Source organism: Nycticebus coucang, chromosome 10 (assembly GCF_027406575.1).
Source record: "Nycticebus coucang isolate mNycCou1 chromosome 10, mNycCou1.pri, whole genome shotgun sequence".
Classification (NCBI taxonomy): Eukaryota; Metazoa; Chordata; class Mammalia; order Primates; family Lorisidae; genus Nycticebus; species Nycticebus coucang.
In genome coordinates this window covers 55,413,362-55,428,803 of record NC_069789.1, presented here as the reverse complement: position 1 = coordinate 55,428,803, position 15,442 = coordinate 55,413,362, and the positions used below count along the sequence as shown (strand labels likewise).

The 15,442-nt window shown below is 46.7% G+C and overlaps 1 protein-coding gene across 1 annotated transcript; it reads left to right on the top strand.

The window, feature by feature from the left end:
- Positions 1-2,070: 2,070 nt before the first annotated feature.
- On the top strand, positions 2,071-10,730 carry IL19 (interleukin 19). Its single transcript, XM_053607506.1, has 6 exons — positions 2,071-2,096; positions 4,387-4,533; positions 4,686-4,751; positions 7,002-7,154; positions 8,134-8,208; positions 10,229-10,730. The coding sequence occupies exons 2-6, from the start codon at positions 4,390-4,392 to the stop codon at positions 10,322-10,324; spliced, it is 534 nt and encodes a 177-aa protein (XP_053463481.1). The 5' UTR covers positions 2,071-2,096; positions 4,387-4,389; the 3' UTR covers positions 10,325-10,730.
- The last annotated feature ends 4,712 nt before the right edge of the window (positions 10,731-15,442 follow it).

The following is a 15,442-nucleotide window of genomic DNA, read 5'->3' as shown; positions in this document are numbered from 1 at the left end:
TTCCCTTCCTCGATGAGGTTCCTGATAGGACATCTTTGTCCTGAAATGAAAGCTGGGTCAGAACATACAGTCTGAGCGTGGACAGTGTTGCAATCTTCTTTCATGTGCTGCTGGTGTCTGAGCCAGCAGCTCTGGCCCTGCTGGGAAAGCAGCACCCACATCCTTCCACCCCCCAGGGACACAGGGGTGAGAGAAGCGGAGATCCCTAAAAGTCAAGAGCAGCTCTTTGCCCCTGTCCCTGGAAGGATCAGAGAGATGCCCATTAACTCCTAACAAAGTTCTTTTCTTTTCCAGGGGCCTGGCATGCAGCATAGAATAAATAATATTCATTAAGGCGTGCTTACTATGATACAGGTCTTTGAGGTCATTCAAATCCTCATGGTTCATCTCACCTATTTGGGGGAGGTTCACAAAGTTGTTAAGTAGCTTGTCCAATGTATCATGGAGAGGAGAAAGCCGGGGTTTAAATCCAGAACTACGTCGTGAGCTGCTGTAGTATACTGGTTCCCTCAACATGTATTATTTCATTATGTTGCAGATGCAGGACAACAGGACTTCCAGCCCCTGAAGTGTCTTCCCCTGGCGTCTATCTTGTGAAAAGCCTCCAGTCTTCCCTGTCCCTCTTCCTTCTCTGCAGCGTTCTGTCGGCTTCTCTGTCTCCCAGTCAGCTGCAGGAGCAGGGCGTATGCAAGCCCAGTGGGTCTCTTGTAACACCACCCACCCCACCGATTGCATTAATGATTCATTTGGTCAAACAAGCTCCATATTTCCCCCAGAATTCATCTGGGGGGATGTGAAGAGACGAAAATCACAACATATTTAGTTTAAAGATTTTAATTGGCTTTTATTTGGAATTCTAGAATTGAGCAACATCTCATTTTATAAAAATAGAATGAGCATTCCCACGAGCGCTCATGAGCCAGCAGAGGAGGCTGGCTTTATAGACAGAAAAGAACTGATGAAAGCAGACATACAACAAAAGATGGATTGATGATTTCAAAGTTATTAATACTTTCCTTGTAAAGGTTAAAGCAGAGGGGACTTCCTTATCATCCTGGCTAAAACTGACTTGCATGGAGATTTGCCTATTAGCTGTCTCTCTCCTGATTTCTCGGAAAGTTGGATAAACAACTTAGTTTCAACCCGGTGGTGTGAAACTTCAGGATGAGTAACTCCATTTTGGTTTGGTCTGTTGGGCTCAGTGCAAGAGCTTAGTCTGAAGCAATGGCCTCCCTTTCATTTTATTTAACAGGGAGAAAATTGCTGGCATCCTGTCTTTCCATTGCCCCAAACCCTGATCCTTGAAGAGCTTCATGGTGGAGAGTATTTGTCAAAAAGTAATTTAGATAGAGGGTTTCCCAGCCCGGGAACAAGGACTCTGGGTCTGCCAGTGGCTGCCCTTATTCCCAGTCTCCACTTCCCAGTCTCATTCTCTCTCTTTGTGTTAATCAAGAATGAAAGGATCCTCTGGGGACAAGATGGAGGGGAAAAAAATAATGTGCAAAGATATCCTTGCATTCATGAAGGGAAAAAACAGTGTCCAAGAAGTTAAACAAAATAACATAGGTAAAACATTTAGCCAGTGCCTGGCACATTGTAGGTGCTCAAAGCTGTCTGAGGATCCCGAGATGATGGTGCTGGAGCCAGAGGCACCTGCAGAGTCGCTCAGGGTGTGGCTGAATGGAGAGCGTCCCTGAGTTTGCCTGCAGGGTACCGTTGGTAGCATGCTCTCAGCTCCTACCAAAGTGACCTAACTTGGAGTTTTCCATATGGACACAGAGTTGCAAGACATTCTCATTTGCATGGTGATAGGAAGTTCATTTTTCCTAGAAACTGCATGTCAAGGCCCAGAAGGAAGAATCATTTCATAATAATGATTAATCAGCTATATTTTAAAGAGGAAAGAAAAGAAAACAATTAAGGAAATAAGATGCTAAGAAAACAAGGGGAAAACAATCTCCCAAAGGCAGACACACCCAGTAAACCTTAATAGCATTTCCTCTTATCCACCTGCATAAAAATGACCAGCCCTTTCTAAGTGGCAAAGAGCACCGAGAGAGATCTGGGAGAGCAGACAGACACCCAGGAGAGCTGAGGTGAGACTCAGGCTGCCCTTCGTCAGAGGCTGCATCCATCACCATCCTAACCTTCCTCCTTTGCAGCTGCAGGGAGGTGACTTGTTAGCACTGGGCACGACTCTGATGCCTCAGGTGCATTTTGTAGACTGTGCAGTGATACTTTCCATAGGGGGTGAACCTTCTAGTATTTCATTTTCAGTAAGAAGAGATAAAGAGTTGGAAGGAAGGAAGAAAGGGAGGAAAGGAAGGGGAAGGAATCAAATGTGTTTAGTATTGCTTTTTTGTTTTGGAACTATGCTGGGCACTTTATAGTGTGTTACCTTTTTTTGATTCTTTGCAGCATTAAATATCTTTTTAAATATAAGGAGCACCACTGGTTCAGTGGGACCCAATCAGAAATGGGTTCCTGTCTGTCTGGTGTAGAGGGACCTACTGGGATCTCCAGCTGAGATGCCAGAGGGAACAGTGTTGGGAGTGGGAAGGTGACTGTCAGAAGAGCTGGCTGGGGGTGGCAGTGCAGGCCTGCCTTCCCGCAAATCCTGGCTCTAAGTCTCAGTTTCTTCCTTGGGAAATAGGGGTTCAAACAAAACCTATTTCACAGGGTGGCTGTGAGCATTAAACAGGATAATGCAAAATTATCAGTGCGCTTGGCATGTATGATAACAGTGACCTGCTACTAATATCTGAATTTGCCAGGATGTCTGGAATAGCTTCACCCAGCTAAGGGAGGCACCCTCCTCCTCTTCTACAAAATGTGGGCTGCTCCCCGCACGGGCTGAGCAGGCAACGTCCCACTGCTTCTGGGAGTTACCTTGTCAGAAGAAAAACCTCACTCTCTTCCTAGTGGCTTGGCTTTCTAGAAGCACCCTGGTAGCCTTTTGAGAGCACAGAACTTTAGGAGACTGTCCACAAACCATCCTGACAATGGGGCCTATTTTCCTTGTTTTGCCAGAAGGGAAGAGTTTGAAAAAAGAGACATCCAGCTCCTTAGCATACTGCCTGCCACCATGAGGTCTCAACATTTCCTTCCCAGAAATGATGCTGCTTAGGTAGAGACAAGGCAAAAAGGATTTTCTAAACAGGATTTGCTGTTACTTGGCTTTTTAGAGAAGATGCTGGGAAGCCCGAGGAAGGCATGGGGAGTGGAGGTGGGAAGTGGGAGCAGTTGTGGTGCACGCTTGTGTGATCTTAATAGTTACCGCAGTGAGAACCATCGTGGGGGGTTGGAGTAGTCTGCTCCACTCACTGCCTTCCGATGTTGGGTGCCCTTCTCTGCGCCACTGTCACACACAGGTGCTCAGCCCAGCACCCACAGCCGGGACTGAGAGACCGCAGAGGACCCAGAGCAGAGGGCTGGCCTATTCACCTGTGTGGTCTTATGACTTACCACTAAGGTGAAGCTCTGTTCATGACGCTTGTGCAAGTGTGGGGGAAAGTGAGTGAGAGAGAGGGAACTCAATAAGCTTTGCCATTACATTTTCTGCACTTTTCTCTGTGTGGATTACATGGCACCACGTAAAGTGGTTAAATGAAAAGGTGGAGAGAAAGACAGAAGCTAGACGGGTGAGAGAATGAGAAGTGGCAGTCGTCCTAGGAACTGGTCCTGCCCAGCAAAGAGCTCGCTGCAAACGTGTCCCTCATGCCCCCTGACTCCGGGGCTGACAGATGGGAAGCTGCCAACTCGGCCTCTGCCGTGGGTGCCTTCCCCAGCTCCTTCCCAAGGCTAATTATTAATAGTTACAGGCGATGTCCCACGCCTCTCGTATCTTCTCCAGGAGGCGAAATCTGCATAGCTGGCCTCAAACAAATGATTTTAAGCAGATACACATTGGGGGTTTATAATAAAAAGGTTCTGTCTATTTCGAGGATAAACATAAAAAACCAAATATGCTCTAATGGTTTTTCAGATCTGTTGCCTAATTCCTGAGGCATATTAACAAACTTGTTTTTCCTATTTAATTTATTAAAAAAATGCTTTTCACCCCTGTTGACAAAGTGGGCCGTGTTGAGTCATAGAAGGGAGATCTATACACAACTCTGCCCCCTGGACGTGAGAGAGTTCTGTATCCTGCCCTCTGGGACTGGAGGTGGGGGCCTGGGGTGGGGACGCAGGAGGACTCACATCTAGTTGACTGAAGGAAAAAACCAAAGGAGGAGACACAGGTCCCTGAAACTGCACAGTCTGAGTCTTGTTCCCTCGGATGCTGTCTGCTTGCCCGGCGAGGTCTGCAGGGAGAGTCAACCAGGGGTCTTTTCTTTTATTGCCCTCCCTGCTTGGCTGGGCAGCTGATTCTACCCCTGTCTGCAGGACATGAAGGTACAGGGTGCTTCCCTCTGGCTCCTGGCCACAGCGCTCATCTTGAGCTCAGTGTGTTCCCGCGGTCTCAGGAAGTGTCTGATTTCCATGGACTTGCACCATTTAGAAGAGAGTTTCCAAGAAATCAAAAGAGCCATTGTGAGTATGGGTTGGGGTAAAAGTGTGGACGAGAGGGCGTGCCTCCTCTTACCTCTTTGCTTAAAAATGGAGTTCCTTCTTGTTATCTTTGCTGTCTCAAGAGAACTTGGAGTACTCATCACTTGTGTCTGTTCTTATGTTTCCCTCCATAGCAAGCTAAGGACACCTTCCAGAATGTCACTATCCTGTCTGCATCCGAGATGCTGCAGAGCATCAAGGTATTGGCCTTTGTTGGCTCTTTCCTATATTTTCATTTGGGCTCCAGGCTGAGAAGGAAATCCCAACCTTATCCCTTTCTCTTTCCTAATCCCCAGAGTCCTCTAAATGCACCAGGCTTCTCATGTTTCAACTGATGAGTCAGGGCACACTAGCATCCCAGGGCCTTGGAATCCCTGGGGAGGGAGTAAAGCCAGTCATTTCCCTGGAGAGGGATTGAGAGTGCCAGGCGCTCAGAGGGGACAGGATTTCTGTGACTTGCAGGTAATTTTGGAAGGTCTCCTGGGGAGAGCTTAGAAAATGAACAGACTTCAAAGCCAAGGAGGTGGCAGATTAGTAGATAAACGGGGGAAGGGATTTGGAGGGCATAAGAGAATACTGTAAGATCAGTGAAGATGGGAACATGCCCTGGGCCCAGTGAGGTTAGTGACAGGCAAGATGTGCAGGCAAGTGGTGGGGGATGAAGTGCTGTCATCCAAATACCCTGGCGTCATCTTATGAAGTCCCCTGAAGGCAGGTTGAGCCTGTGCCTTGAAATAGAGGCAATAGTCACTGAAGGCTTTTGAGCCCAGAGTTCTATGATCACAAAATGCTTTAGAAAGATAGTCTGATGGTGTTCTCAGTGGACAACATGAGACAGGAAAGCCAGTGAGAAGATCACCATCCAGACAGGAGGTGGTAGGAGTGTGTTACAGAATGGTTGGCTTACCAGGAGATAATGCATTTTACAAAAGGGGCCAGAAAGGTACCTTTAAAACTGAGCTCCTCCAGTGCTTGGAAGCAATTCTAGAAAGATCCAGGTTCACCTGCAACGAATGACTTTTTCCTCAGGTTTCTCTGCACATGTGAGAGACACAGGTGCCTTTGCAATTCTTCTAGGCACTGATTCATTCGTGGTGCATAGACATCGCCACTTACTGAATAATATTCCAGCCACTGGATTATAGGCTCATAGGGTATCATAGCTGTAAGGGGCCAAAAAGACTATTCCCAAAGCACCATTTTTAAATGAGATCTCAGGAGGGAGAATGACTAGTTAGTGGCTGAGCTGGGAATAGACCTCAAGCTTGTGTTTCTGTCTCCATATTCTTTCTCCTCTCAAGGTCAAGAAATAGCTGGTGCGGAATAAGGAAAAGAGCCAATCGGGATACAGGACTGTGTCACGTTCCCTTCCCCTTCCCTCCATCCCTTCTGCTCTCTTTCTTTCCTTCCTCCCTCCTGTCCACTCTTGCCTTCCCTTTTTTCTGTGTTTGTTTTTCTGTACCACAATCTTGGATAACACAGCAGTGTGTAGCTTTTTGCTCTTTGGGTTAAGGGACCCAGCAGGAGTGGAGGAAGAGAGGGACGTAGAGTTTGCCATCTAGGAAGGGCCACCCCTGGGGCTGGGGAGGCTTTGCTTTTTCAAGGCTGAGAAAGATGGATGTGCCCCCCTCCCGCTTAGACTGAGCAGTTAATCTTCTGCAGAGTAATTCAGTGGCTTTGGGGGTGGTGGGTGAGGTGCCAACTGGTAGAAGAGAATTTTATCCAGCCAGTTTCTCTAGGCCGCGCCTCCTAGGAGTTTCAGGCCCCTTTCTGGGAGACACCTGCACTCTGTGGACCTCAGATGTGCCCATTTCTGAGCTGTCTGTGTCCTTTCTTGCAAATCTTAGCCCCTTTCGAATGATCCCCATGGTTTAGAAGGGACAGACTGGAAAGAAGCCAAGCTGAGCTGCCCGGAGCAGGGTGGCCAGAATGAACACAACATTATATAGTTGAAGGAGTGTGTGTCCAGCATGATGCCTGGCATGTGATAACCCTTCAGTGTCACTGGATGAGACATTATAGAGTGGCTCGCCTTCAGCCTCTGTAATGACAGGAAGGACTTTTTAAGAAAGCTGCTCAGCCATCAGTCCTCTTAAAAAGGAGGCAGCTGATTCCCCTAGAAGGATTTGGGCAGGAGGAAGTTAGTGATGATACGTTAGGGATGCTGCAGAGAGGATCTAGTCAATGGCTGGGTTCTAGGCCCCATCTTTTGTTACTGTATCTCCTGGACATACAAAACGAAGGGTAAATGGGAATCTCTCCTTGTCATGTTTGTCCTAAATAGCTTTGATGTGAGTAAGGAGATGAATGCTCTGAGACCATCATGAAATTTTAAAACATAACTTTTGATACTGTTACTTCTTGCCATCTTGTACTCAAATAGATTGCTTTGGTCTCTAAGATTATATGAGAAGAGGGCTTCTGGGAGTTTCTCTAACTCATGTCTGTAGCCCTCAGATGTGTGCTGTGTGACCAAGAACCTCCTGGCTTTCTACATGGACAGGGTGTTCAAGGATCATCGGGAGCTGAACCCCCATATCTTGAGAAAAATCAGCAGCATTGCCAACTCTTTCCTCTACATGCAGAAAACCCTGCAGCGCTGTGTGAGTCACCACATCCGAATTCCAAGCATTTGTTCCCTGTCTGCCCCAGGGAGAGCCCAAGAGGTGCTGGCTCCAGCCGGCCTTCTGATATGGTTCCCGGAGTCAAAGGAAATTCTCTCCTGTCATCCATATCCACAAGGAAAACTGTTGAGAACCTCTCCCAGTGGTCACTGCTTCCCCAGGGCTTCCTGCCTGCTGACAGCTCAGCAGATGTGTTTCCTCATGGACAATCCTCCTGGGGTGCCAACTTGTGGCAAAGTATTCCTTAAGTGAGAGAGGCATGCCAAGGGCTCCAGTCTTACCATAAACAACTCCTAGCGTCTTTGTTTCTGGCCCTTTGGGCTTTCCATATCAGTTAACCTCCGGGTGTTCCTTGGTGTAACTTACCCCTAAGTGTCAACTATAGATTCATTGTGATCTATTAAAGTCAAATATCAGAAACAAAACTGACAAACCAACATAAACTTAGACCAGGAGAAAAATTGGATTCTAACCCTATTCCTGCTTGTGGTTTACTGCTTGATCTCATGGAAAATAACCTTAGCTCTCTATACTTCAGATTCTAAAACTGTTAGAAGGGGTAAAATCCCTGTCCCACTTACATTACTACAACAGTGGAATCACATGAATTCATTCAACCAGTTATTTAGTCAATCAGCCCAACAAATATATAGAGAGTGCCTACCTTAAGGGGTGCTGCATTCACAGGGTGGTGACAGGTAGACTAGACAAAGTGCTTGCTCTCCTGGTGCTGAGAGTCTGGTGGGCTGTAAAACCAGAAGAAGCAATAGCCATGGCCAAATGCAGGTAACTCTACAGACAGGCCCTATTCTCCCCTGGCTGCTCTCACTTGAGTTTACTCACCCGACTGTCACTGTGAAAACAAGGAGAAATGTCACTTCTCATGCAGGGAGGTGATGGTCAGAGGGTGCCAGGGTAGAAATGTCCTCTGACAGGAGCTGCCTCTACTTTATCACAGCAGGAGCAGAGGCGGTGTCACTGCAGGCAGGAAGCCACCAATGCAACCAGAAGTGTTCACGACAACTATGATCAGGTAAGCTCTTGTTAGAGAGGTATGGGGGCTTGAGGTAGTCACCAAAATAATTGAAAAGAGCAAGTAACATTTTAGCAAGAAAAACAAAGTTTATTAACAACTTGCATAATAAGCTGCACCCCATCCTAATGATAGCAGGCTCCATGGAAAGCTCAGTTTGGGGTCTTTTTTACACAGCTTTAAGGAATATCAACTATTTCTTGGAAGCCTTGCAGGGTCTTAATGAACTCTACTCAAAACAACCCACCTGCAAGGTCTTGTTAAAAACCCACCCACAAGGTCTTGTTAACAACCCACCTGCAAGGTCTTAATCAGCTTCATTCCCATGTTATCCTAGTTTAGCCTGACCCCAAACAATCCAAACTAGCCTAACCCTATCTGTCATCCACTCTACTCATATCTAGCTAATTGGCCTAACAGCCTAGGTGGAGGAAGGGGAAGGCAGATGAGAGGGAGAAGCCTGAATAAGAGAGTGTCACGCCTCCAGCCTCCTCTCCACTCAAATGCATCCATTCACTCCACAAGTAGTAATTATGGGCCTTCCCAATTCTATGCGTCTGCAAAGAGTGTATTGGTCCTACCTCATTTACTAACTGGCTGGGCTCCCCTTCTCCATCATCTCTCCACTGTTTTCTAATAGCCTCATGTATCAGGCCTGACCTCTATTCTAGTTGGGAGAAAGCACATACTACACAAAATGAGGGTACATGAAACATCTTACCTGTGTAGTGTCCTTGTGGCAGTACCTGCCATCAGTATTCTGCATGGTGAAGACTGCACAGGCTTCTCCTGTAGGTGTGGATGTGGAATATGCCTCGAGTGTAGAAGTGGGTGGGGAAGCCATGCTTCTCATGTGCATCCTTTGAAGATCTTGTTAAAACGCACATTCTGCTTCAGTAGGACCAGGGTGAGGCCTGAGTTTCTGCATTTAGATCACACTCTCAAATGACACCAACCCTTTGAACAGCGAGGTGGTAAGGAGTCTCTGCAGAGCTCTGCTTCTTTGTAGAGAGGCTCTGTAGGATAATATTATAGAAAGAGCTAAGAGTCCACGTGGTTCTTACTATGAGCCAGGTTCTGTTCTAAGGGCGCTACAAGTATTAACACATTTGTCCTTTACAACAATGCTCTGAGTCATTATCTGCATTGGATAAAGGCAGAAACTGAGGCATAGCAAGGTTAGATAACTTAAGTTCATGCTGCAACCAGGTGGTGGAGGTAGGATTTGATCACATGCTGGCTGGCTCTATAGGACAAGTTTTAGATCTTACCACCTCCTTTACATCTGCTGAAAAAGGAGGTGAAATAAGTCAGGAGACTTGGGTTCCAGGCCTAGCTCTGTTACTAATTGGCTGTGTGACTTTGAGATAGAAATTTACCCTTTGCAGCTTTAGTGCTTTAACATGTCCAATGGGGAACACATACTCTCCCTACCCAGTGTACAGCCCCATAAGGATTAAGGCAGAAATATTAGTGTGAGCCAGTGTGGAAAAGAAAATAAGCAGAAGAACTGGCCAGGAGGGCAGATTTTTCCTATGAAAAACAGGGAGAACAGGGGTGGTGCCTGTGGCTCAAAGGAGTAGGGCGCTGGCCCCATATACAGGAGGTGGAGGGTTCAAACCTGGCCCTGGCCAAAAACTGCAAAAAACAAAACAAAACAAAACAACCTGCCAAAACAGGGAGAACAGAAACAGAGGGGGAAGAATGAAGGATTTTTGATTTCATTTATAAGGAGCTGACATGATTTAACTGCTTGTTTGTGGGGGAAAAAACTGGTAGCCTTTTAGGAAAAGAATTTTGAGTTTATGGGCTATGCAAATATATTTAATGACTAAAAAGAAAACCTTGTGGGGACCAGAATATGGAGAAAGTGAATTGAAAACTATCACACAGTTTAGAACCGTGGTTCTCAACCTTCCTAATGCTGTGGCCCTTTAATACAGTTCCTGTGGGTCGTGACCCACAGATTGAGAAGCTGGTTTAGAAAGACAAGTTCTTACTGTGGTTTCACTGCTTGCAGCTGGAGGTTCACGCTGCCGCTGTGAAGTCCCTGGGAGAGCTCAACGTCTTTCTGGCCTGGATTGGCAAGAATCATCAAGAAATTTCTGCTGCTTGATGACATGAAACCTGTCCAAAATCCAGGGATGGACTCACCCTGTGCGGTTTTCAGTGGGAGACAACCTACTTTGAAGGGGGCTGGGGAAGGCCACCATGTATATCTGACTGAGAAATCTCCCTGTTGATGTGGGATTCTTTCCTCTGAGGCTGGGGAGTTTCTGGGTTTGGGCAGATCTCACCCTGTACCTGAAAGTCCTACTGGCTGGTCTCAGGCTATCTGATACCACCTGAAAAGAGCCAAATAGTCTACTGTGGTATTTATAATAATAAAATATGTCTGTGGAAAGGTCTGGTGGGCCATCCTGAAGGGAAAGGGTCAGCTCCCCACTAATTTATTGTGAATCTGTTTCTCCCATGTCTGTGATGTGAGCCAACTAATATGTAGTGCATATTGTACTTTTTTTTTTTTTCTGAATAAACTGTGTACTTTACCTATGTGTGGAAGTGTCTTCTGATTGGGGAAGAGTTAATCAAGGAATCATAAATGGAGATTATTAGAAAGGAAAGGGGCCTGGCTGGGTGTGGTGGCTCACATCTGTAATCCTAGCATTCTGGCAGGCAAAGGTGGGTGGATTGCTTGAGCTCATGAGTTGAAGACCAGCTTAAGCAATAGTGAGACCCATCTCTACTAAAACTAGAGAAACTAGCTGGTTGTTGTGGTGGGTGCATGTAGTCCCAGCTATGGGGAGGCTGAGGCAGGAGGATTGCTTGAGCCCAGGAGTTTGAGGTTGTTGTGAGCTATGATGACACCATGGCACTTTTCCCAGGGCAACAGAGACACTGTCTTAAAAAAAAAAAAAAAAAAAGAAGAAGAAAGAAAGAAAGGAATGAAAGGGACTTAAAAAACATAACAGACAGGGGAAGATAAGGCCTAGAGGGGATCAACAATGTGCTTAGGCTCCAAAAGCAAGTCAGGGCAGAAAACAGTTCCACGCTGGGTCTCTAAATTCTCCAGCACTCTTCCTCCACATAGAGATCAACAAGGGATGGAGGCCTCTGACCACTGACTCCTTGACATCACTGCATTTCTGCGTCTGTCTTCTCTCTCTGTCTCTGATTTTTCTCTTTATTTGTCTGTCTCTCTGTTATTTCTTCCTACTGCTTCCTTCCCAAACTACATATATCTTCCCTGGCCCTAATCCATTCTCCGCAGTGTATGCATCGGGCTGGGAGAGGATGTTGAGACAGGGGGATAGTTTTCACGGTGACAAAGCTGTACAAGTACGGTCCACATGCAGGAGTACCCTGGGTGGAGGTGCCAGCACCCAGGCTACAGTGGAGAGAGGCCAAAATGTGGACACTGCACACATGATTCAGAGCACAAATACATGTCTTTAACCATGACTACAACAAACGGGATTTACTGAGCGCCTTTCCCATGCTGGGTGCTGAGATAAGCACTTTACACATGTCATCTTGGGCAGCTCTGTATTGTAACTGGCTGGCCGAAGTTATCTTTCTTTATTCCTAACGGAGAAAGAGACTTTATAACACGCACTTCAGTGGAAAGAATAAGACTTTTGAAGTCAGATAGAGCTGGAAAATCTTATGAGACTTTGAACAAAGTACTTAGCATCTCTAAGTGTCCTCTTCTATAAAATGAGATATTAATACCAGTTTCACAGTGTTGTTATGAGCACCAAATGAGGTAAAGGATCTCCGGGAAGCTCGGAGGGTGGAAGACAGGTGTAGTGCAAGGTGTAGTGGAAAGATTGCCAGCTTAGGGGCCACACTCTGGCTGTAAGCCTTCTTGTACCATGAATTGCCTAGGTCAGGTGTCTAAATATATATGGCCCTTAGTTGGTAATGTGTAGAGTGATGCCTCTGTGCTAGCTACCCTATGTGATCATTTAAAAACCAGAGCCCTTATGATGGCCTTGGCAGTCCTAATATCTCTATACACACCCCTCCCAGCTCTGTTTTCTCTGGCTGTGTCCCCTCCTGCTTGCCCTGGCTCATTTTGACCCAGCCACACTGGTCCACTTTGTGTTCCTCAAACACACCAGGCATGTTCTTACCTTAGGGCCTATGTGTCCTGCACACGTGTACACTTACACACTGAGGTAGGAATGAAAAACCCTCCATGTATTATGCTTTAAGGGAATTAATAGGCTATTAAGAGGGAGCAGGATTGTTTTTGGAGGCCCTGACCTTTGCACGGTGAGATATGGTCATCCATTCTAAGCAGGCTGGATGACGGCAGGAGGACGGTAGTTATAACATTGCTGATCATTTATGATAGCCCTGGGGTGTGCTTTCCCTGGACACCTGCCAGCCTACCTCTACGGCCTTCAGACCTTTACCCCGAAGGCACCCTACTGGGGAGTAAATTCCCCATTCAACACACCTTATACTCCCTTCCTGTTTTACTAGTATCCTACTTCATCTATTAGCTATTTCCCTACTTAATGTAAGCTCCATGAGTGTGGTGACAATTTGATATATTCACTACCTGGCATCTAACAGATGTTAAATCGACATTTTTAAAATAAATGATCTGGATGAATTAAAGTAACAGTAACAGCAAACATTTATATAGTGCTTTCTATTAATATGTGCCCGGCAATAGTCTAAATATATACTTAATGCATTATATTATAATACGAAAGTCTGTTTTATTTAATTCTCCTAACAACCTTACAGAAGTTTTGAGAATGAACTAAAATGAAGAAGGTCATCTCATTGAATGTTAGCATTACAGATAATTAAACTCTAAGGAGGAAACTGGGCACAGAGAGGTTAAATAACTTATTTGAGGCCACACAGCTGATGAGCAGAAGAACTAGGCTTCCCATCCAGGCAGGCTTGTTCCAGAAGGAACCATCATGTCAATCACAATGTACGCCTGTTGAGCACTCAGCGTGTGCCAGGCACTGAGATGAGAATTTGACTTAATAATAATAATTAATCCTCCCATGTAGAGATTACTCACAAACCCAGCGATGCAGAGGAAGACGTCTGGAGCTTGGTAAGGTTTAGCAATGCACCTGAGGTCATGCAGGAAGCAGTGGCACTGGGATTCAAACTCAGCGCGCCCTACTCTAAGGCCTGACCCTTGATGGTGACAGTAAGTGGCCTGTGCATCTTGCTCGCATGACGGGAAGCCTGGACGAGAAGGAGCTCTACCAGCACAGACAGCAAGAGAAACACAGCCACTATCTGCCGTGGTGGAAGTGCTAGTGGGAGAGGAGGGGGACGAGGAGAAGGAGGAACAAAGGTGGAAGGAGGTGAGCTCGCCCTCTCTGAGCTTGACAGTATCCTCCCTTCAATTCTCTGTTGTCTCTTGTCTGCTTCCTTTATCAGCCTATTTGTCTTTTCTCTCCTTTCAGACTTGAAGATCACGTCCCAAATCTTTTTAGTCCACAGTGGGTGTGACACAGAGGTGTGTGTGTGTTTCTTCATATAGCTGGTTCTTAAGAAATACCTGGTAAGAAACTAAGTACAAAATTTCCCCCAAACCATACCTCCTGAGCCCTCTATCAGTGCCTAGTTGGCTCCCTGGAGGAATCTAGGGCTCACCTTCAACTTCTAAGGTACAAGGGGAGGGAACCCGCATCAGGTGCCAGGGCCATGCCAGGCACTTTGCATACAGGACCTCACTTGAGCCTCAGGGGAGGCGGAGGAGGTTGGAGTTGTTGTTCCCTGGTGGGCAGGGAAGGAGTCTGAGACCCAGGGAGATGGGGGAACCTGCCCAAGGCCACATAGCTGAGGGCCTTCAGATCTGGAAAGTGAATCCAGGCCTGTTCTTCCTGACTCCAGTGCTCTCCCGCCTTGCTGTTGGAGGAGTTCACTTTATTTCAGCCCTGGCATTGTAACCAAGGGCCCAGGTTACTGCACTGAATACCAGCGGTGCAGATAACTAAACCCAGATGCGGCAAAAGGGGTCTGGGCTTATTAGCAACAAGCCTCTGAAGTTACACAAAGATTAATGGACTAACACAGACCAAAGGAGCAGAGGTTGACTCTTGAGTGTGTCACACAATGTTCCTGGCCCAGCTGAGGTCTGGGCTCCTCCTGGGGATGATTTATTCTTCCAGAGCAAATTGCTGACAGCCTCACATACTCAGGGCTGCTGTCTTTTAGAATCAAGGACTTGCCTAGAAGTTGGCCCAAGTGGGTAAGAGGATAGGTTTTGTGTGAAACCTTGGCCCTGCTACTGTAATCTTGGGCAATTGTTAAAAATGAGCCCCGGGTTCCTCATGTGTGCAATGAAAGAGATAGGTAGTATCTGCCTCATGGAATTGCTATGAAGATTAGAGAGCCCATTTATATAGTGCCTGGTGTGTAGTAGGTACTCATTAAAAATAGGTGATGGTTCCTACTATTTAATGATTCTCAATTTTTCTGATCTTATTTCCCATACAACACAGCTGTTTGAGGAAAGCCTTGCTCTTCAGTTTTTGGCTGGGGCTGGGTTTGAACCCGCCACCTCCGGCATATGGGGTTGGTGCCCTACTCCTCTGAGACACAGGCACTGCCCTCTTACACTTTTTTTTTTCAACTAGCAAATGAAACAAGAGGCCTGGCCCTGGCTGGCTGTGCTTTCCTCCAGGTCTGCATCTCCACAGGGCTCTTTACCGAGTCCCTGCTATGGGGGTGTGGTTCTTGCATGGCAGCCAGGCTCCAGGCAGCCTTCCTGATTCCCGGCCACTCAGGCCCTCCTCCTCCAGACTGGTCCAGTGCCCTGTCCTTCCTCTGCCACAGCCCTCACCAGTGTGGGACTCTTCCCTCGACTCTATCTGGTCTGGAAGCTTTTTTCCTCCAGCACTGACTATCCTGGCTTCAACCACCCCTGGCACATAGGACACACTCGGTGTCTCCCATGCAGTCATGAACAAGTGCTTGACTGTAGGTGGCAGAGGAAACCCATCCTTCCTGGAGGTAAGGTCACAATAGGGGTCGGCATATTACATTTGGCCAAGGAGTTTGGGGGAGGATAAAAGTTTAAATTGTTGCTATGACCTCTAGAGCATTCTAGGGATAGTTATACTTCACATCCTCTTACAGAGGGATACTCAATTAGTCTAGTGTCAGACCTCTGCCACTGAACCACTTTGGTGCAGCTTTGAGTGCTGTAAACAAGGCCTCTCTGTACAGACACAAGTCTGGATACAGG

Bases quoted from the DNA above. Each gene is read 5' to 3' on its own strand.
- IL19 (XM_053607506.1), top strand. From the start codon at position 4,390: ATGAAGGTACAGGGTGCTTCCCTCTGGCTCCTGGCCACAGCGCTCATC. The intron at 4,534-4,685 runs GTGAGTATGGGT...TTCCCTCCATAG, and splicing joins AAGAAATCAAAAGAGCCATT to CAAGCTAAGGACACCTTCCA. The intron at 7,155-8,133 runs GTGAGTCACCAC...ACTTTATCACAG, and splicing joins AGAAAACCCTGCAGCGCTGT to CAGGAGCAGAGGCGGTGTCA.